This window comes from Lingula anatina, chromosome 5 (assembly GCF_051362555.1).
Source record: "Lingula anatina isolate TDL-2025a chromosome 5, LinAna3.0, whole genome shotgun sequence".
NCBI classification, from domain to species: Eukaryota; Metazoa; Brachiopoda; class Lingulata; order Lingulida; family Lingulidae; genus Lingula; species Lingula anatina.
In genome coordinates, this window is record NC_141771.1 from 2,592,234 (window position 1) to 2,613,912 (window position 21,679).

General features: G+C 38.2%; 3 protein-coding genes across 7 annotated transcripts in view; 2 read left to right on the forward strand and 1 right to left on the reverse strand.

Annotated features, from left to right (window-relative positions):
* The first annotated feature begins 108 nt into the window (after positions 1-108).
* On the forward strand, positions 109-7,622 carry LOC106172812 (uncharacterized). The gene is made up of 4 exons (XM_087013749.1): positions 109-1,141; positions 1,579-1,677; positions 5,889-6,076; positions 7,139-7,622. Exons 1-4 carry the CDS (start codon positions 808-810, stop codon positions 7,385-7,387), a joined length of 870 nt encoding a protein of 289 aa, XP_086869875.1. The 5' UTR covers positions 109-807; the 3' UTR covers positions 7,388-7,622.
* On the reverse strand, positions 7,623-20,815 carry LOC106172811 (late secretory pathway protein AVL9 homolog). Of its 2 annotated transcripts, none has more exons than XM_013553716.3 (14): positions 20,622-20,815; positions 20,168-20,288; positions 19,373-19,458; positions 17,908-17,979; positions 16,679-16,835; positions 16,178-16,327; positions 14,233-15,671; positions 13,659-13,793; positions 13,151-13,319; positions 12,494-12,574; positions 11,812-11,926; positions 11,201-11,254; positions 10,575-10,642; positions 7,623-10,192 (listed from the first exon to the last, which is right to left on the reverse strand). In XM_013553716.3, the coding sequence occupies exons 1-14, from the start codon at positions 20,697-20,699 to the stop codon at positions 10,116-10,118; spliced, it is 2,802 nt and encodes a 933-aa protein (XP_013409170.2). In that variant the 5' UTR covers positions 20,700-20,815; the 3' UTR covers positions 7,623-10,115. The 2 variants fall into 2 exon arrangements, with proteins under 2 accessions (XP_013409170.2, XP_013409171.2); XM_013553717.3 differs by having other exon boundaries at positions 13,181-13,319; positions 20,622-20,814.
* A 66-nt stretch (positions 20,816-20,881) lies between these two features.
* LOC106172808 (post-GPI attachment to proteins factor 3) overlaps positions 20,882-21,679 on the forward strand; it is a 42,325-nt gene continuing 41,527 nt past the window's right edge. The window contains exon 1 of one of the 4 annotated variants that reach the window (XM_013553711.2): positions 20,882-20,956. The gene's annotated coding sequence lies outside the window, so the exon portion shown is untranslated. Of the gene's footprint in view, positions 20,957-20,989; positions 21,178-21,679 lie in introns of those variants that run through there. The other 3 variants (XM_013553709.3, XM_013553710.2, XM_013553712.2) reach the window with 3 other exon arrangements.

The window sequence follows — 21,679 nt, forward strand, 5'->3', positions numbered from 1 at the left end:
AAGCTAGCTACATTTAGGCCTATTGGGGGGGGGGGGGGGGGGGGGGGGAGGGGGGGTTCGTACGGAAAACGCCCGTAAACTAATATCTTCAACTTAACTAAACTTGCTCCACCTTTTTATAACAGAAATCATATATCTTGAAGGTGAGGACACTGTCACACCTAGCGTATAGCTCTAACGTATGTGGAAAATTTGCGCATACGCAGACAAACGCAATGCGTTCGTTATTCTTGTGTCGTACACGCAGGCAAACGTTGGTGTACCGTCGATTCGCATACCCGGAGGAGATGGAATATTTTGAATATGTTCAACAACAATTTTATGAGTAGCTTATATCTTCGTTTTAATACGCTTAAAACAGGGTGAATTTTTCCTGCGCTCAGTGTTGTGCTTACAACCGATGTCACTCACATAAGAACTTCATTTCTACTACTCTACGCCAGATGTGCCAGTCTTAAGAAATGTTAGAACGCTCTTACGTAGATCCCTAAGTAGTTCATCTGCAGAGACTATATTACATTTATTCACGCTTTTCATCGAGGTCTAATGACTGTTGGACATTCCGCGTTAAAGCCTTACCGTCAAATTAGAGACACTTATGTTACAGTCACTTTTATGGTTCGGCGAGACTGGCGACCAAAATGTGCGTTTCTTGATAAGCGACTCCGGTGAACTTTTGAACCGAGGACAGAGTATCAAACGTATAGCACTGATGCATGACCTATAAATGATAACTTTGGTATTCGATTTACAACTTCTCGATCTGCGGCACTCCATTTATCATACGGGACACCAGCCTTTGGGACAATGGCGTTCCAACAACCTAAACTAAACGAAGACGTGACCAAGGGGCGTTTTAAGGGACATGTCGCGGTCGTCACCGGTGGAGCGTCCGGTATCGCCAGGGAGTGCGTCCGGCGGTTCGCTAACGACGGGGCATCGGTGGCCTTTTTCGATATCAACAGAGAAGAAGGTGTTAAGTACGAGGAAGAATTACGAAGTGAGGGGTATGACGTCACGTTCTTTGACGTCGACGTCACTGATAAAGAACGATGCATGACGACAGTGGAGACCATTGCACAGCAGCACGGTGGCAGTGTCAATTACTTGGTCAACTGTGCTGTGCAGTTTGTATTTATAGGTTTGTAGATGAAGTGTATCTTGTGGAATTGGCCTGTGTTGTCAATGTGTTCTTCATACTGAGATAACGCTATTTGTTATAGCTGAATCTGAAATGTGGTAAACTTGGCCAAACATTTGTTAATTAATTTATTCATTAATTTATCTATTTATTGATTGATTAATCAATTAATCAGTAATTAATAAGTAATTAATTAATTAGTACTTAATTAATTAATTTATTTATTTATTTTTCGTGCATTTGCTGAAACACATTTAAAAATTAAATTTAAAATGGCAAATTGAATGAAATATGACCACTGAAGCTTTTATCAACAAACCAGAACGTGCTTTGATTTAAGAAGAACTGTTCCTGATCCTGAAATGTTTAACAGTTAAATTTTCTATTTGTTAATTGCATTTGAAATATCTAAAGCCAACTGGTTTTCAAACAACCAGGTTTAGAGGCAAAAGACGCCGACTGGGAGAAAGCACTTCCCGTCAACGTGGCTGGTTACGCCAATATGGTGCAGGCATGTCACCCTCACATGAAGAAAGGTACGTAAAAATTACCTGATGTTGACATGGCAACAAGATGTAAAAGCTTACGATTTTCATTTGTAAGTAAGTCCTGAGTTTTAATGTTCCAGTAACATAATGCCAGTTAATTCCATCCCGAGTTAGATTCAGAGGACAATGAAAATCTGACTCTCAGCTATATGCATCTGATGCATGCCTCTGTCGTTTCCAATGGCAGACTGAAACAGTTCTGCGAGAGGGCAGACCTCCGCAAAAAAAAAAAAAAAAAAAAAAAAAAAAATACTTTTAAACTAGAGGATCAGAGAGGCGATACCGCCTCCGAATATTGTACCACCAGCTGGAGCAAGCGCATTCGTATAGACCCCCACATACACAAAATAAGGGACACAGCCACCAGTTTTGTGCTTGACAAGCTGTAAAAATGCAATCAACAAGAATTTTTAAACTTTTGCAAAAAATATATATGGTACAATCAAATTTAAGTTCTTCGTAAGATAGGTCAAGGGTCAATTTCAAGGTCACAGTAAATTGCCAGTATATGACTTCCTATTCAAGTTCAAGAGTAACTATGGACCTATCTCTGCCAGTTTTGGAGATAAAAGAAAAGCAAAATTTGCAAAGTTCAGTTCATGGTGAAAAGTAGGTCAAAGGTTAATTTTAAGGTCACATTTAGATTGCCAGTATATGACTTCCTATTCAAGTTCAATAGTAGCTATGGACCTATCTATGCCAGTTTTGGAGATAAAAGAAAAGCAAAATTTGCAAAATTCAGTTCATGGTGTAAAGTAGGTCAAAGGTCAATTTTAAGGTCACATTTAGATTGCCAGTATATGACTTCCTATTCAAGTTCAATAGTAACTATGGACCTATCTCTGCCAGTTTTGGAGATAAAAGGGAAGAAAAATTTGCAAAGTTCAGTTCATGGTGAAAAGTAGGTCAAAGGTCAATTTTAAGGTCACATATAGATTGCCAGTATATGACTTCCTATTCAAGTTCAATAGTAACTATGGACCTATCTCTGCCAGTTTTGGAGATAAAAGGAAAGCAAAATTTGCAAAGTTCAATTCATGGTGAAAAGTAGGTCAAAGGTCAATTTTAAGGTCACATATAGATTGCCAGTATATGACTTCCTATTCAAGTTCAATAGTAACTACGGACCTATCTCTGCCAGTTTTGGAGATAAAAGGAAAGCAAAATTTGCAAAGTTCAATTCATGGTGAAAAGTAGGTCAAAGGTCAATTTCAAGATCACATTTAGATTGCCAGTATATGACTTTCTATTCAAGTTCAATAGTAACTACGGACCTATCTCAGCCAGTTTTGGAGATAAAAGAAAAGCAAAATTTGCAAAATTCAGTTCATGGTGTAAAGTAGGTCAAAGGTCAATTTTAAGGTCACATTTAGATTGCCAGTATATGACTTTCTATTCAAGTTCAATAGTAACTACGGACCTATCTCAGCCAGTATGGAGATAAAAGAAAAGCAAAATTTGCAAAATTCAGTTCATGGTGTAAAGTAGGTCAAAGGTCAATTTTAAGGTCACATTTAGATTGCCAGTATATGACTTCCTATTCAAGTTCAATAGTAACTATGGACCTATCTCTGCCAGTTTTGGAGATAAAAGGGAAGAAAAATTTGCAAAGTTCAGTTCATGGTGAAAAGTAGGTCAAAGGTCAATTTTAAGGTCACATATAGATTGCCAGTATATGACTTCCTATTCAAGTTCAATAGTAACTACGGACCTATCTCTGCCAGTTTTGGAGATAAAAGGAAAGCAAAATTTGCAAAGTTCAATTCATGGTGAAAAGTAGGTCAAAGGTCAATTTTAAGATCACATTTTGATTGCCAGTATATGACTTCCTATTCAAGTTCAATAGTAACTACGGACCTATCTCTGCCAGTTTTGGAGATAAAAGGAAAGCAAAATTTGCAAAGTTCAATTCATGGTGAAAAGTAGGTCAAAGGTCAATTTCAAGGTCACATTTAGATTGCCAGTATATGACTTTCTATTCAAGTTCAATACTAACTATGGACCTATCTCAGCCAGTTTTGGAGATAAAAGGGAAAGCAAAATTTGAAAAGTTCAGTTCATGGTGAAAAGTAGGTCAAAGGTCAATTTTAAGATCACATTTTGATTGCCAGTATATGACTTCCTATTCAAGTTCAATAGTAACTATGGACCTATCTCTGCCAGTTTTGGAGATAAAAGGGAAGCAAAATTTGCAAAGTTCAGTTCATGGTGAAAAGTAGGTCAAAGGTCAATTTCAAGGTCACAGTAAGATTGCCAGTATATGACTTCCTATTCAACTTCAATAGTAACTATGGACCTATCTCTGCCAGTTTTGGAGATATAAGGGACTAAATGTTATAATTTTGGAGTTACCATAATGTGCCTTAAATTTCGTACAGAAAAAATTAATTAAAATAAAGAAAATGTCATTTTGGTCAAAATTCTTGAAATAGGAGATGCTCTGAAGTTTCAGAAGTTCAAATTTGATGAAATAATGTCATTTTTGAACACAAGTTGTCTGCTTTGCCAAGCCTTATGTTTTATTTTTCCAGAGTTCAAAATTTATTATCCATTACCGTACTGCACATTTTGCTTTCACCACCAATATGTACTTTTTGATACAGCGTAACTCGAAAACCGTATGGAATACAAAAAAAACGAGACCACTCCCAGTGTTGGGCTTTCCATGCTCTACAAAATGCAAAAAAGAATGGGTCTCTAGCATTAACGGTTCCCGAATTAGAGACAGTTTTCAGTTTCGGTATCTTATGGCCGCTACTCCCGTGAAAATGCACCGATTGACCCCAAATTCATGGAGATGAAAAAAGACCTGAAGGGTAACACTTTCCAATAATATTATTGGTTAAGTCTATGTAGTGTCTGAATAACAGGGCAAAAAAAATTTTTTTCGTAAAAAATTTCATTTTTTTGAAAATTTTGGCCCATTTGACCTTGAAGTAAAGGTCAAAGGTCAAATCCAAGGGTATATTTGAAATCTACACATATGACTTTTGGAAAGCCGTCTATAGAAATTTTTCCCATAACTCCTTCCGTAGGGTAGATAATTAGCATTTAATTTTGCCATTTTTAGACAAGGGTGCATTGTAATGAGTGCCACACCCAGACCCCAATACCGACAAAGCCCAAATTTTACGTGGAACGAGTTGAGATTATAGGTGACCTAAATCCATAAGATGGGTACGGGGGCCCTTACCGTCTAGGAGGAGAAGCGGTAACGGTAGCCGTCCGGCGGAGCCGGCGGAACGATCCGGACAGGACCGAAACCATGTGTACCGCCAGCGCTAACGCTGGTGGTACAATAATTAATGGATCAGTACCAAAATATTACCACTTTCATATTTGCCAATTTTTGACCTATCCTGAAAGTGTCAAAATCCATCAATACTTTGTGGCTAGGCTAGTGACGAATAAACAAAGTAACTAACTAACTAACTAACTAACTAACGGAGGTGAAAACATATTCACATTGGCGGAGATAATTAAAGGGATAACGACTCTTCATTAAGGAGGAAAAATGATTGCCATAAAACGGACTCTCCTTGGTTAAATGACGATTTTTCCGGTACTTTTTTTCCGATGGTTAATGACTTCGTTCCGAGATCCAAATTTAGTGAATTGCTTTTTATGTGTGTTTTCATGTTAATCTTTTAAGAGATTATCACAGAGAGTAACCATCCATGAAGGTCCACGTGATCCGATGGCAAGCAGAGATTTCAGAATAATTGTGACAAATGCCTCTTTGATGGTAAAACTGAATTGATTAGATTTCTGAGTGTTGTTTACAATGCACCTATTGTGGGATGAAGAGTTGTTATCTCTTTATAGAGAGTCGAGTTTCCAGTGTCTTCCTTAACTTAGGGTACATAATACTATTATTCTCATATGATTCAAAGGGATGAGTAACGTTCCACAAAATATAGCATAAAACATCTAGATATACATTGTAGCAGCATGACTTTTTTAAGATTGCGCATACTATACCAGCAATATGAAGGCTTACCCCCTACCAGGGCGACAGATTGATTTTTCACAGATATTCACAGATATGTCTTTAGATAAATAGACAGTCATTTTGGTCTGATACCAGCCAAAAATGTCCACAATAATAACTGCGGCCCTGGTAGAGGGTAATGAAGGCTCACCTTTTTCACATGCAGAAGAGTTTTACAAATTGCGAACTTTTATAAACTTTCTTCCAGCCAGTGCGGGAGATAGATGCGTCATTAACATGGCCAGTACTGGCGCCCACTTGGCCAACAAAAATGCCTGGGTGTACCACGCGTCTAAAGGAGCGGGTCTTCAGATGACCCGCTGTATGGCGCTAGACTTGTCCAAGGACGGGATTCGGGTGAACTCCGTGTCTCCTGCAGCCATCTGGACACAGACGGTCAGTGGAGAGACATATGGAGCATTCACATCGAGAAGAGCCGAGGCCTAGCAAGGCCGCGACCTAAATATGTCAGACCTACATTAAAGGAAGACCGCTTATCCTGTTTATCCTCCCCACGCGTCGTCCCTGCAGGGGTACAGTAATTAAATCTCAGCTCAATTCAACCGGTCGGGGGACAACGCGTGGGGAGGCGTGTGAGAGGCGGAGAGATCATTACAGGATTAGCGGTCTTCCTTTCATGTAGGTCCGCCATATTTTGGTCACGGCCTTACTAGACCTCGGCTCTTCTCCAAGTGAATGCTCCCATAGAGATCATTCCCAGTCCCTATCGTACTAAATTTGGATCAAACTATCTCTAAGGGGATTCTCACTTAATTGCAATTAACTAAAACGGCTTAGATGTCTGCCACGTCTATTGAAGCTGATAGGAAGAATTAGCTATATCACTTTGCAGCTTTAGTAGGTGTCCCAACCATCTAAGCCACCTAAGCTGAAAGCAATTTAGCGAGAAACCCCGTGCAGATGGACCGATCCTGTTAGATCGACCTAGGGATGGGAACTAAGTCTTACTCTGAATTCCAACAGATTTTAGATCCATCTGTCCCCATGGTGAGTCTCACTAGATTACTGTCAGCATAGCCAGCTTAAATGTCTGTCCCGCCTACTAAAAGCTGTAAGGGGGTAATTAACTTTCGTGCACGCTCGGCTGACAGCAATTTAGCGTGAACCCCCAAGGAGTTAGGTCGCTCCAGATGGATCGATCTAAATCTGTGGGAATGCAGTCTTACACAAACACACACATACACACATACGCGAGCACGCACGCACGCACATACAAACATACATGGACACACACATGGACAAAGATCTCGATAATGAATTAAAAATAAACTGATAATTGCATTGGTAAACACGCATGCATGCGTCCTGTAAAAATATGTAGCGTACGTGTAGAACGCTCTTTTAACAGTTCCTCAAAACTGATATACTGGATATATTAAAACTCGGCCGATATGCCCTGCCATTGTATAATCTCCCCCTTTCTGTTTGAACATTCAGATCGGTAAGATGGTCAACAATGACAAGGATTTCCACCGCACAACCTGGGGAAAGTTCCACATGTTAAAGCGGTGCGGCGAGAGCGCGGAGGTGGCCGCCGTGGTGGCGTTTCTCTGCAGTAGAGACGCAGGGTTCATCACGGGGGCGGACATTAAGGTGGACGGCGGGTATACCACCATTGGACCCGAGCGCCACGGGGAGGAGGTCGGGGTGAAGCTTGCAGTTCTCTCCAAAGAACCAAAAACCTAAAAGACATCCCAGTTTAAAACGATGTGATTTTTTTTCCTCATTGTGCTCGTTTGTAAAAGACGGGTGTCGTGGTTGTTATTGTGTTTGGTTCCCAGAATCAGTAATTGTTATGCAGACTACCATGGAGAAGGAAGTTTACATGTCATTAAGAGAGATAAATACCCACCAAATTGTCCTTTATTTTTCATCTTTTAAGAACTGTCACAAAAAAAAAAAAAAAAAAAAAAAAACAAAATTCAAGTGGTAACAGCATTTTAATAGTTTTAACACGTATAGCTCTGTAACTTCCAAATCTCAGGTGAGGTAAACATTATCCACATAGTATCAAACCTATTGTAACCAGAGTACAGAGACAAATAATTTAACATCGAACTTCAACCTTATAAAATACTCATACAGTTATATCATGCCATTAGGTAATCATGATATTTCTTTTTTTTTAATCTTCGACTTAAAAAAAACTTGTAACTAATTTTACGAACTTTGAAGATTCCCCTCCCCAGACATGCAGTCGTCAATTTTTGGCGCCATGTCCAGCAAGATACTCGCGCTCATAATCGAAAAATGTAGTTTCTTTTTCGTAGTAAAAATTTATACTGATCTAAATATATTTATCAGTTGTTAATGCAATGTGCGTTAGGCACCATGGGTTGTTACCAGACACTGGAAACGCGCCTCTCCATTATCAGCATGTTTCTGCCATTTCCAACAAGAGAGGCCAATTTTCAGGAACAAAAAGTGGTTTAGTATTACACATACTGCACATACAAACGGTGGTACACCAGCTTTTGTTAAGGAGTCCCCCATCAAGAACAGTGCTTTCACTGATCATCATATTCTTCTTAAGCCGTATTCAGAATAGTGAACTAACTAGGCCACTGTTCAAAAATGGCGACCCACTAAATTGTTTGCCGTCTAACCCGCTAATAGACACTAAATAGATATCCCATGGGAAGTGTTCAAGTGGGTCGGCCATATTTGACCCTCGGACTAGTTAGTCCACTGTTCTGAAAGTGACCTTACTGAACCAAAACTACCCAATGTGAGCCAGACAGTGCTTCAACCAGGTCCCTTGTTCTCTAACATGACCAAGCAAATACTAGAATTTTTCGCTAAGCTGAATTCCATCTCTAAGTAACAAAAGTGAAGTTGATAAGAATGATGAGACATTAATTCTCTGCAATAAAGAGACGAGTAATCTGTAAGGAATAATTTTTCACTCATTATGATGAAGATACGATCTAATAATGGAGTGATAATTTTACAGAGGAAAAAGGAATATGTGTGTATAGCAAGCTAAATATTTCCATTACTGATACATTCATTTGTGAATAATTTGTTATAACACAAAGCTGGTCATACAGAAATTTTAATGGTGCAATTATTGAAAAAAAAATCTTCACAACCAATTTTGGTTATCTTATTTACACACTTCTATGAATTATGAATTCAAATTGCTGTAATCATTAACACATTATACAATTATAACATGACAGATATTTCACAAATTCCATATAACCTAACAATTCTCTGAGGCTTAAAAATGTATCTTGACACAAAATCACACACACTTAATACTACTTACGAATGGATAATTAAACTACTTCCATTTACTTCTCGTAAAAGTAACAAACAACATCACCAAGAAGCTCAAACAAACACCAAGTAATACAATGAACAGTAACATCTTATACAAAAAGGATTTCTAAAATGGCCACTAATCATTCCTCACTTCCACAACAAACACATTTTTCACAACAAATTTATAATAATTCCTCAATTCATAATAGCTGTAGAGAAAAATACCCTTTGCATAAATAACTGGCAGAATGCTAAATAACAAACGTATAACGACTTTGTCACACTGGATCTTGTTTCACAGAAAGTTAATAGCTAGCTTTACTAAGTTGTCAATCATTCAAAATGATGCAAAACAGAGACGTGTACTGCGCATGTGTCAAGGGCCTAAATATCAAGCACTTGTTAACAGGGGACACATCTAATGGGAGTATATATATTTGGGTACATATATTTTATTCTTCAGGTTTTACTATCACACAGTAGTTGATAGGGAATACATCTAGCTAAGATGGGATACATCACGAGTTCCTAGTCTACATTTTGCACATTCCCGATACCATCCTAGGCTTGTTCTTGGCATGTTATAGGTGTTTTCATCACAGCTTGGATACATAGTGTTACGTCATTGTGCTCTACATATACATACAATCTCCCTGTATTTCCTTCTCTGTGTCATACAACTTCTTAAACTGACATATTCAACCCCCTTTAAAATGTGCATTCTCAGAGGTATTGTCTGATAATTTAAAATTTTCAAAACAACTTTTTTTTTCATTCTTCAACTCTGACATAATACCTTCCACATTTAAGTTGCACTGCTTAAAAACCTGTTCTCGCAGTACTGGTATATTCTTCAATGGTTTTGGAAGGAAGCCATCTCACTGTATGGTTTGAGAATATCTTGTATACTGGCTCCATCTATCTATTTGGGTCAATATCATCAGGGTTCTTTTTGTGGAATGAGTGGCTTCAGACCATCAAACATGTAATGAGGGAAGGCTTATCCAAAAGCCAGTCTCCATCTTTCTTTCAGTTATATTTTTGTATTTGGCAGAGATAATTTTCTCTTGTACATGTACCTTTTAAATCTATCACCATATTTCAGCAGACAAAGACCACACGGGGCAGCATGTGGCTCCACCTATTGTCACTGCTGTTTGTTACTTGAAGTGAGGCCACTGAACCAAGATGACACAGCAGTTTTGGCTGAAGAGAAAGCTCCACCTGAAGAGAAAATCATATGAAATGTTTAATTAATTATTAACAATGTGACAGCATTCCATAGCCCACTTGGATTTAGAATGAAGGCCATTAAAAAACAAATGTGGAAGAACAGTGAGAAAACAATAAATAGATAAATGAAAGACAATTTGACACCTTTTTGGTGAAAAAAAATTGTTTTTGCACCAAAAAGTTTCAAAAAAATTTTCTGGTTTCTTTTGATGCACAATAAGTATCACACAAATATATAAATAAATTTTATTTCTTTACAACCCTGATACTTCTGGCTGGTTGGAACTAGTATCTAAGTACAATGCTGGTCAAATCATATTTCATTTCAAATAAAGAAACTTTCCTTTTAATGTTGATGCTCAAGCCTACTTACCCACGGCCTTCCCTGTGTTGCTGACAGCAGCATTCACCTTCTTGCCCCGCTCACTACTTTGAAGGCTTCTGTTTAACAGAAAACATGAACTTGTCATTATTAAAATACAATACAATGCCAATTATTAAAATATATAACACTTCTATATAACACTATGTGATATCTTGCTGTATTGCCATTTAAGTATACCAGAAAACATGGTCTTCAACAATACAATACAATACAATACAATACAATACAATACAATACAATACAAAACAATACAATACAATACAATACAATACAATGAATGTACAAATCAAATACAATTACAATACAAAACAATATAATACAACAATGCAAGAAATGTAATTTTTTCCATTCAATAAGATAACTTGCTTTACCTATTGCCCATAACAGAAAAGATCATGTCATCAACAACAAGTATAATACTAATACACATGAAATACTGTATACAAAACAACACACTACTGTAGATTATGAAGCAAAACAATATAAATCATCAGACAAAGTGATATGAAGCATTTCACCTATCTTCCATGCTTCATGTTTTCAATATTCATGTACAAATTAAAAAAAAAAATACTGAGCAAAGGTTTTGACACCAACACAGCACTCATACTTACGTGGCAACTTTAAGCCTCATGTCAGCTATGTTAAAACTTCCCTGGAATGGGTGTCTGCAAAAAAACAAGAACTGGTTGTCAATTTATATCTGTAAAGAAAGCTGACAAATCAGATTTGACTTTTACAAGATTCCCCTTAATTGATCACTTATGTGGTAATAAAAACGTGTTTGATTAACACAGAGAACTAAGAGATAAAAATATACCGAGTCTATTTCACAAAATAATGTCTTTACTTATAAACCGAAGTTTCAGTCTACACAGACCCGTGATGAAACAGTAAAAGTCCAAGTATTAATATTTTAAAATATATTGCATCCATTATATGACTAAAAAAGTTTGAGACAATTAGTGCCTCTATTTTATTAGGCTACTGTATACTTATCCCTAGAAGTAAAAGTCAATTGAAATTTTGGGTTTCAAAATTCAAAACACTTACCAAGAGTCTTTGTTTCTTCTGTGTACCCCATCTCTTGTGTGACACCTAATTACCCTCCCACACCCCCCACTCCACGTCCTCAAACCTGTGACTGTGGCTTACCCTGCATCTAGAGCATCTCCCCCCCCCCCCCCACCTCACCCCACCCACGTCCCCCAAACCTGTGCCTTACCCTGCATCTAGAGCATCAATCTCTGGATGCTGTCCTGTTGTCCACACTTTGTAGTTGTGGGTTGTCTTGAAGGCATTCACAAAGTGGAGGTTGAAATCTTCCAGCTGTTTTTGTTCTGCAATATGATATGTTATAACACTATGATAAATAATGGAATGGGATATGAAACAGGTTATAATTTGTAAACTCTGTTTCTCTCCTTCTCTCTCACACAAACAATCACACACACAAAAACACATGCACACTGACAGACACTCTCTTTCAGTTTCTCCTCCACACTTTATTTTATATCGCTCTTATGCACACTGAGACATAAACATTTCTCTCTTTCTCACACACTCAGGCTCCACACAACTTCACACACATATACACTCTCTCTTTCTTTATCTTACACACACAAACACACACACCTTTCTCATTCTCTATTTTTCACTTTCACAAACATACACACACACATTCGCTTTCTTTCACTCTCTCAAACACATGTTCACATACACACACACACATGCTCTCTCTCTCTCTCTCTCTCTCACACACACACACACACACACACACACACACACACACACACACACAGACACACTCTCTCTCTCTCTCTGTACCTCTCTCTCACACACACACACACACACACACACACACACACACACACACACACACACACTAGCTATAGTCTATAACCTACCTCCTTTCTGTACTGTGGCCAGCAGTGACATGAGGTACACCTTGAACTGTACCCTGACCCACTCATCACCACCTTCCCAGCCTGGAGACACACAATACAGTATTACTATTACTTCATGTCACAGAGTTATCACTGTCCATATTACATATGTATATCATTGTGTGAATCATTTATTCAGTGATTTACAGTAGGTACATCTAATAAAATAGGAGATTATGACACAGCTGAGAAGAGCTTTGTCATGACCCAAGCCCAGTATCTAATTTTAATTCTTCTTTAAGCCCCATTCATAAATATTTCAATTTCCAGTTCTGAATTTAAGTTTTATCTCTAAAAGGAAATCAACTTCTGATACTCATATTTTTACATATTTATTTTATTTTCCAAATTCTTATGTTTACTTATCTGTATACACATGATCACCAGATGTGGATAAAAGATAGTCCAACATCTGACACAGTAGTGAGTTTTAGACATTTGGTAACCTCAAGATAAAAGATTTGAAGTTTCTAAGAAAATTTAAAACAAATTTTAAACAAAACTCCCTGCTCTCAGTATCACCAATACTTGCCTCAGCTCCCGTCTCTACTCCCTTCCCTCACCCCTCTACCAGCATGCATCCACACCCCACTCCCACCCACCCCCTCCCCCTCTTACCTAGCTCTAATTCCTTAAATCCTGACTTACTGGTTCCATCTAGATAAGCATCCGTGCTGTCTCCTTCCACAGTTTTCAGGAGATAATCAGCAAACCTCAGGTCTGCAGTGGACAGGGCCAGCTGTCTCTTCAGTTCACTGTCATGGATTGTGATCTTGCTTTCCTCGGTCTGGGGAGGATTACAAAAAAATCATTCTCTCTCATTCTCTCTTTTTTTTTTTACTGTAGTAGCTATGGGTATCTATCTATTTATCTATCTATCTATCTATCTATCTATCTATCTATTTATTTATTATGGTTATCAACAAAAATCAAGTTTTCTGCAAATTTTTCTCCAACTAGTCTTCATGACTTAAGTTGGTGTAAATTATTACAGACAGGTTTAAATCAATTATGAAAAAGTCATGATTTATAACAAGTTATATATAGTTTTCATTAAAAACTTAAGATTTGAAAGGCATTTCAGAAATACATGAGATAGATATCTTTTACATTATTTTCTACATACCTCAACAATGACATCAGTGAGATGCTTTTTCTGCCTGAATAAAACATTTGTAGCACCAATCACAAAGCTTCTTACATTCACCTCCTCTAGTAAATCCAAAAATTGTAACGAGAGATATGGATGGCAGAGAGAGCCCTGGAAATATTTAAAAAGCCAATCAAAATAAATCTTGCATAATATTTGCCTTCAGCATTGATTTCCAATATTTAATGAAAGTTGTTTTTTTAAATTAAATCTAAGTCTTACCAAGGCATACCAGACAAACACAAGCAGTACTAGTGGAATTAAAAGTCGAGTCATAGGCCTTTTTCACATTGAGCTCATTTTGGTGTAAAAATATTTAAGACAGGATCTAAGAAGTTATATACTCCCTTTTACAAAATCTATCACAGCTGTTAATAAGCCCCAATCAAAGTACCAATCAAACTAAATCTGATTAACTGGCTATGTTAAGTACAGAGGCTCCATTTGGGTGATTTTCTTACATGACAGCCACACGACTAAGTTGTCAATTTCCCCAAGTATTCTGATACAGATATATGTATTGATCGATGTGAAAAAGGCAGAAATTTACCTTTGTGAATATAGACAGAGGAAATCCGCATTCATCCACCACAAAGTTTATGGGGGACATGGGGCGTACTTTAACCTTTAGCCTTGTGGGGCTGTTTGGGCTTTCTGGTTCCTCACGCCTCTTTACCCAGTCAACACTTGAGCTGAAGGCTAGACTAAAACTCTCCCTCAACTTAGCACTAATGTTACTGCTTGTAGATTTATCAGAGCTAACACTATCACTGTGAATAAGTTCTGGCTTTGATTTCGCATCAGTGCCTGCCGAGGCATCCTTTTCTTCCCCATCTTGTTTAGTGTGGTTGATTTCAGCTACTTCATCCGAAGGTTTGCGAAATATCACATTTCTCTTGTTTCTCATTTTCTGCGAGGCTGCTGCGGCAGTAGCCATCGCTGTCATGAAAACTCCATCCTCTGACGTTCCACGCTCGATGTTGATCTCCTGTGGCTCCTCCACCTTTGTACCCAGAAATGTCCCAGAATTCTCGGGTGTCGCCTGATGGTCTCCACCTTTTTCCTCGGCCTCGTCTTTAATTTGTAACATGGATCTATCCTCATTCCACGAAAAACAGTTGTCTTCTGAATCTATCTGTCGCAAACTTTCTGGGGAATCCAGATCCTCCAAACCCTGCAGATCCATGTTGCCTTCTATGCTATCATCCATCCTGTATGATTGGTTCTGTACTGGGCTCACTCTAGTAATGGCCTCTATATTTCCTAAAGGATCAGGACTCGGGTCCTTTGTGGGTGACTCTTCGAGAATGCTGGAGTCTGTGTACAGCTTGTCGTGGGTTTGTAAATTTTCCTTGTGGGTGATGGATTCTATGTAAAGTGGGTTCAAATCAGGTGCTTTATCATGTGCCCAAGTGTGGTGTCTGTGTTGGTGGTCAGTGTCCACCTTCTGGTCAGCAGCAGTGTCCCAACCAGACTGATTACCACTGGTGGCATAATAGTCATCTACAATGTGCAAAGGATCACTTGCTGCTCGGACTCGGTCCTCCATGACAGACGTTTGACCACCATTTTTAACCCCTTGACTCCTATTATCTTTTGAAACTGATTCCATGGATTTGGAATGTATCTGCGTACAGTCCACTGAGATTTGGCCATAATGATCTTCTTTCCAATCTATATCACTCTTTGAGGCAGACTGACCTTCACCTGGTGACCTTTCATCACGACCTTCACCTGGTGACCTTTGACCCACATCAGACTGACCTTCACCCGGAGACCTTTGGCCTTCTAACACAGGAGCAACAGCATCACTTTCACTACTTTTGGATTTCAGATTGATTTCTGGAGAATTTTTAGAATCTCGGTATTTTATTTCCAGGAATTCCTCCCCACTGTCGTCTGCCTCAGCACTTGTAGAGTGGAGTGTTGGAGAGACTTGCCTGTGCTTTGTATAAGTAGCCGCTTCCTTCAGACCACACTCAACCAGCCCTAAATAGTGAAGAAAAATGCTTAAAGCTTGTTGACAACCTCAAATATTTCTGTAAAGAAGAGAGCACTCAAAAAATTGGTTTAAGTTTTATCCAAAGCACTCGTTATTAATTGTCCAATATCTTTAAAAAAAAAAGAACAGAGTGACCCAAGTTACAAAACTTTCAAAGATATGAACAATAAAACTTTTCACTACCCTTTCACTCAAAACCAGTCACTCAAAACCAGGTAAATGAATACTTGATTTTTTTTTACACATATTTCAAGCACTGGTACAGCTCTGTATTTCATGTGGCAACCTTTCAAACTTAAAACTATAGCATATATCAATAATATACTACTGTACATACTGCAAGCTGCAGTACAGACAGAGCGACTTAAAGCCAACCTCTCAGAATTTAACCTGTTTGTGACCTGGGATCTCTCTGCACTGTACAAACAGTTAAAATTGACGAGTAAATCTAACTGCTATGAAAAAAGGTGACACCACAGGCTAATTAACCCACCAGGAAATAGTGACAGCAGGGACAAGATGACACTGCAGAGCATCTTGACAGGTGACATGTAGAACAGGACTTTCCTCTCCAGCAGGACAAGCTTGAACAACACCAGGATCTTATATCTGTACATCAGGACCACGTCACGCGCAGACAGACCTGAAGAATAATATCCATCCATTTGAAATCAAATACAGATAGAAGCTTTAAAAGGACAGAGAAACAAAAATACTCCTAAATCTGAGAGAGAGTGTGACGTTAAAGTGTGTGTGTGTGTGTGTGGGGGGGGGGTATGAGAGAGAGAAAGAGAGGGGAGAGGGAGAGGGAGAAAGAGAGGGAGAGGAGAGGAAGAGAGAGGATTGGGGAGAGCGACAGAGAAAGAGAGAGATGGGGTGGAGGCACTGGGAAATGAATAGGGGATGAGAGAGAAAAAAAAGCAAGACAAGGAAGAAAAGGAGAAAAATAGGGGAGATCAGAGAGAAAGTGATTGACCCACTACCATTTCCTTACCTACAAACACTCTAGATCCATCTATGGTGCAAGGCTCCAAGCAAGCATTAAGATGTTTGTAGGTGTCCTCTAGCAGTGAAACAATGGTGAAGTCTCCCTGATCAAAGTAGGCATGGGTGATCAGCTCCAGCTTGCTCTGGAGAATGCTGTACAGGGGCTGTCAATATATAAGTGACAATAAATAATATTTTTTCTTAAATAATGATGACAAAAATGTTGTTAACTCTGACCTTCCACTGTCCATATCCAAAAGTCAATCAAGACAAATAATCAACTTGAAGGTCCTTTGAGGAAGGGTTGAAATGGCATGGCTCAAAGGCACAAACCACATTAAGAGCGCATTCTCAACGAATTAAGCCAAGCTTTACAAAGCCGGTGACCTAAAAATGGCGGACGTACATGAAAGAAAAACCGCCTAATCTTTTAATAGTCTCTCCGCCTCTCACACGCCTCCCCACACGTCGTCCCTGCGGGGTACAGTAATTAATTCTCGGCTCCGAACATTAATATTTCCGTGAATATCTCTGGTGATATTATCTCCGTAGATAGTCGATTCATTGCTGCTCTACGGGCCAAATTATTCCTTTTTCGTCTCTGTTTTCAAAGATAATAGAACAGAAGAGCTTTTTTTCCTTCGATCGCCTTCAGCCGCCATGCTTTCTTTACCACGAGTTTAACTGATGAGCATGCGTACTTAATATTTCTCAGGTAGCTTCCGCATGGCGAACGGAGACGCGATTTAATTACTGTACCCCGCAGGGACGACGTGTGGGGAGGCGGAGAGACTATTAAAAGATTAGGCGGTTTTTCTTTCATGTACGTCCGCCATTTTTAGGTCACCGGCTTTGTAAAGCCTGGCTTAATTCGTTGAGAATGCGCTCTAAGTCTTTTACCATGTTTAAAGTAGTACTGACTTAAATTGGCTAAAGAAAAAAGGCACGATTTGACTTGCTTTAGTCAAAATATAACCATTTTGATAACAAATTGACAAAAAAAAATAGTGATTTGGCTAAACGAAAAAAATTGCTAGCGCTATCCCAGTAGTTATAAGATCGGCTATGGCTTCAATCTCAATACATTTGTTAACCAAAACAGATCTTGAAAAAATCTTGGTCTGTCAAACAATTTAACAATACAGGTTTGAAACAGTTAATAACTTTTATGATGAAAAACGGGGAAAAAAAAATCAAGTTAAGGCTGGACAGGTAAATGAATCCGCCCACACTCACCAAAGTTGACAGCACACAAACTGACTTCTGCACTGTGCTCCTGGTGACATCTGCAGTGCGGTTTACTAAGTGCTGCAACATAGGATAAGAAAATGGTTCAAAATATGAAAAGGAACACTCAAAATATTATACAACATCAGGGATGTGATTGACTTGGGGCTGATGAGGGGGAAGGGTGGGGGGCTGAAAACTGACCATGTTGTGCAATTATCCCAGAAAAGGTTTAAAACTTATTTACAAAGGCAGTTAAAAAAACCTGAAAATGGGGAAAAAAACTAAAAAAATCACATTCCTGTAAGAAGGGAGGGAGGGTCCTGAAAACTGACAATGATGTGCAATTAATCCGGGAAATTAATGAAACTAAGTTTTAAAAATCCAGTTAAAAAAAAACTGAAAAATTCACATCCCAGTAAGATGTTGAAGGCATTTGTCCCAACTTAAAGCAATAATAACTCTTCGTTTGAGATTCAAAATTCCGCATGAAATACATCGTAAACAACACATGGAAATATATTCTATTGTATTTTAACTCTAAAACGGCCGTTATTGTAGTAAAACTAAAATCTGTGCTTGTCAATAGGGCTTTCGATGCTTTTCTTCCCGGTCATCAAGGCATTCGTTGCTAATGACATAATGGTGTCACGCGGATTCTCGCGTTCATTCAAGACCAAAATAACATATGGCACCAAACGTATTTTAATGCAGACGCAGACTAAGTTGCGAGTTTTTGTACAGTGCGTCGGATAACGAAAAGCCCAGAATGACACACATTGTGGATATTAATGTATTTTTAACAAAAAGACGAATATATCTCATGAATCTTATATAGTGTTGTTGTTGTCTGCTTTTCCCGCGGTTTTAAGTAGGTCAACAGTGACTATGCGATGTCAGAGAGAGATCCGTCATCAAACAAAAAAAAAACGCACGTTTAGGAAAAAAACCCTGGATTAACTTTGAATGCAGGAATGGGGTCGCTGACCATTGGTAAGTATGGGAAAATTGTCGTTTACTCCAGGAAAATCCAATTTTTGGCCAAAATGAAGAGTTATTATGACTTTAAAGGAAATCTACTCCCTGAAGAAAATAACTTATTTAATACTTTTACTTTTCTTCTATTTCTTAATATTTACCAGTAACTTATCATGACGTATGTTCCCATGTGGAAATGTCTTTGAAAATATTTCAGTGTGAACCAGAGTTGATTTTTTATGTTTCCAGCCAATTTGCATAGGTTAACTGACTGCATGCTACCTCAGCAGCTAATGTGATTATATGACATGAGACACATGGTGAACATCTTGCAGTTATTCTTATAACAGTGTGTTGCAAACCTTCTGTAGCACATGCAACCAATTCAATTATGTACAACAATATCAAGCATATGTCACAGCATTCCATCTAATCAATTTTTTTAATGTTTAGTTTTTTATTTTTATTTTGTTCAGAAAATGTAGTGAGAACTCACTGTGGCATCAATCTGTCTGTAACATGACACTCCATACACTGTGTCATTTCTTCCTCCCTGTGCCTTCAGATGGAAAAATATGGTGTCTGAAAATATAGCAAACAGACATATTATATTATTATACAGACATTGGATGTATACACAGATGTTGATTTAGACAGTCTACAAATATGAACGTGTATAATGTTAAATTAAGTGCCATTAGATATCAAAGAAATCACAGTACAAGTAGCAAAAAAAATTGACTCTTTATCACATGGGATGCAGGGGCGGATCCAGAGATATTTTCTGACAGTCTTCCAAATTATCTTTGTTAATTTGTCCTCAATTTTGACCGTCTTCCGACAGAAAATATTAGATACCCGTCAATGTAAACTTAAAAATCTGACCGTCTTCCGGAAGACCCAGAAGACGGCCTAAATCCGCCCCTGGGATGTAATTATTTTTGTTAAAGTATGCCTTACACATACATTTGAAATGCGTAAACAGGCTGTAAAGCTACTTATACATATTTCCTTATCTGTGCTTTTAAAATGACAAAACCCATCAAATAAAAGAACCTTATGGTGCAAAACATCAAATTTAAGTGCAGGGATGAGTTGAAATAATTATTTATGAACAAGTATGAGAAAAAAGTTTTAAAATAACAATTAAATTTTGAGCAAAAATCCCCATATAATATAAAATACATCTTGCATAAGTGTGTATAAAAGGGAGAATGCTTTTTAAGGACATACATATTATAATGCTTATAGATGAAATATAAGGAGGGCAGCTTTGCCACAGTGGAGTTACCTTTCTCATAGTTGTGGGCCCCATCAGGCAGAGCTAGAGAGGGTAGATGTTTCCACTCATCAGGCACCTCATGGCTGTCTACTGGCTCTCCCTTTATCAATGGAGGGTAGGAATACTCAACCTGAAATAAGTTTTTTAAAAAAATAAGATTCAGAATCTGTAAATACACATTTAAATCAAACAAAAAGAAAGACCTGAACTCTACACGAGTTTCCAAGACAAAATTTGGTCAGTAACACACAAGCACACACACACACATGAAGAGAGAGAGTTGGGTTGCTGTAAATAGGACTGTATTTATTTTCCATTATCAGTATATTTGCATTAATTAAAAACGCCAAGTCTGTGAAAAATTGCTTCTTTGCTTGCAACAATTATGATCAGAAGAATTAATAATCAATAAGACACTAAATATGTGCAATTCGTGACATTGACTGAGGAGGGCTATCTATACCTGACACCCTTTCTTATGATGAAATCCGACCACTATCACGTGCAAGACTGGTCCGTCTGTGCTCTCTGATGCCGCCATTTCGGTTGGTCTTCAGGTTCCGTGATAAATTTTGTCTCTGTTGCTCATCGGGCTTAAGGGGGGAGGGTGGTCATCCTTTTTTCTCAAACCGGATATAGAAGTGTAAATTGACGAGAAAGTTTGTAAGTTGCCATCCAATTGGACACTCGCTAAAAAAGGAACCAATCAGAGCCATGAAAACATCCGTGCGATATTATCACAGACCCATGCAAAACATTTTCCAGTGGAAAAAATATTCATTACTGCTGAGGGAACTGGTAAACAACTTATGGATAATATTTCATATAATTTCAAATCTATTTTATCCTAAGAAATTACTAGTTCTTTACATGCTGTATTCTGACATATTTTGCCCGAAAATAGAATCACGCCGGAAAATGCTGTTGGGCTTGCAATACAATATTTGTTTTAGCTTGCACTAATAGCTAATTCTTTAGAACTTTGGCGGGTTTTTAGAGAAAGTGAGTATCTCATTTAAGTAAGTGTCGCTTTATAAAAGCAGAAATTGAAGCTAATAGAAGTATTAAGATACATGGGCCTAGAAAATAGCCCCTAAAACGCCTTATAATTTCTCTTTCGTGTGGAAGGGTCGTGTACCAGTTTCGTTACGGGATTTCGAAAAGACCGCCGGTCCTCCCCTAAAACCGCCTTTGCGGTAGAATGCATAATTATAATTGCCAAGTGACCCGCAGTATGCTTGACTGATCCACAATTTGACCTTGTGTCAAGCTAAAAGAGTACGATTTCCAGTGGTAATTAGAGAATTGGTTAAGTGTATACAAATTCAGATTGCTTTAATTGTTGCACGCTTTCACGTAAAAGCTACACATCTATCATGTATTGCTCTATTCCCCCATTAAGCATTATTCCAACTAAGTTAACATATATAGTTACTGTGCGAAGGACAACAGCATTGCAATATTGAGCCTTGCATAACGTTTTGGGTGAAGTTGTTGCTGTTATAATATACAGCAAAGGCT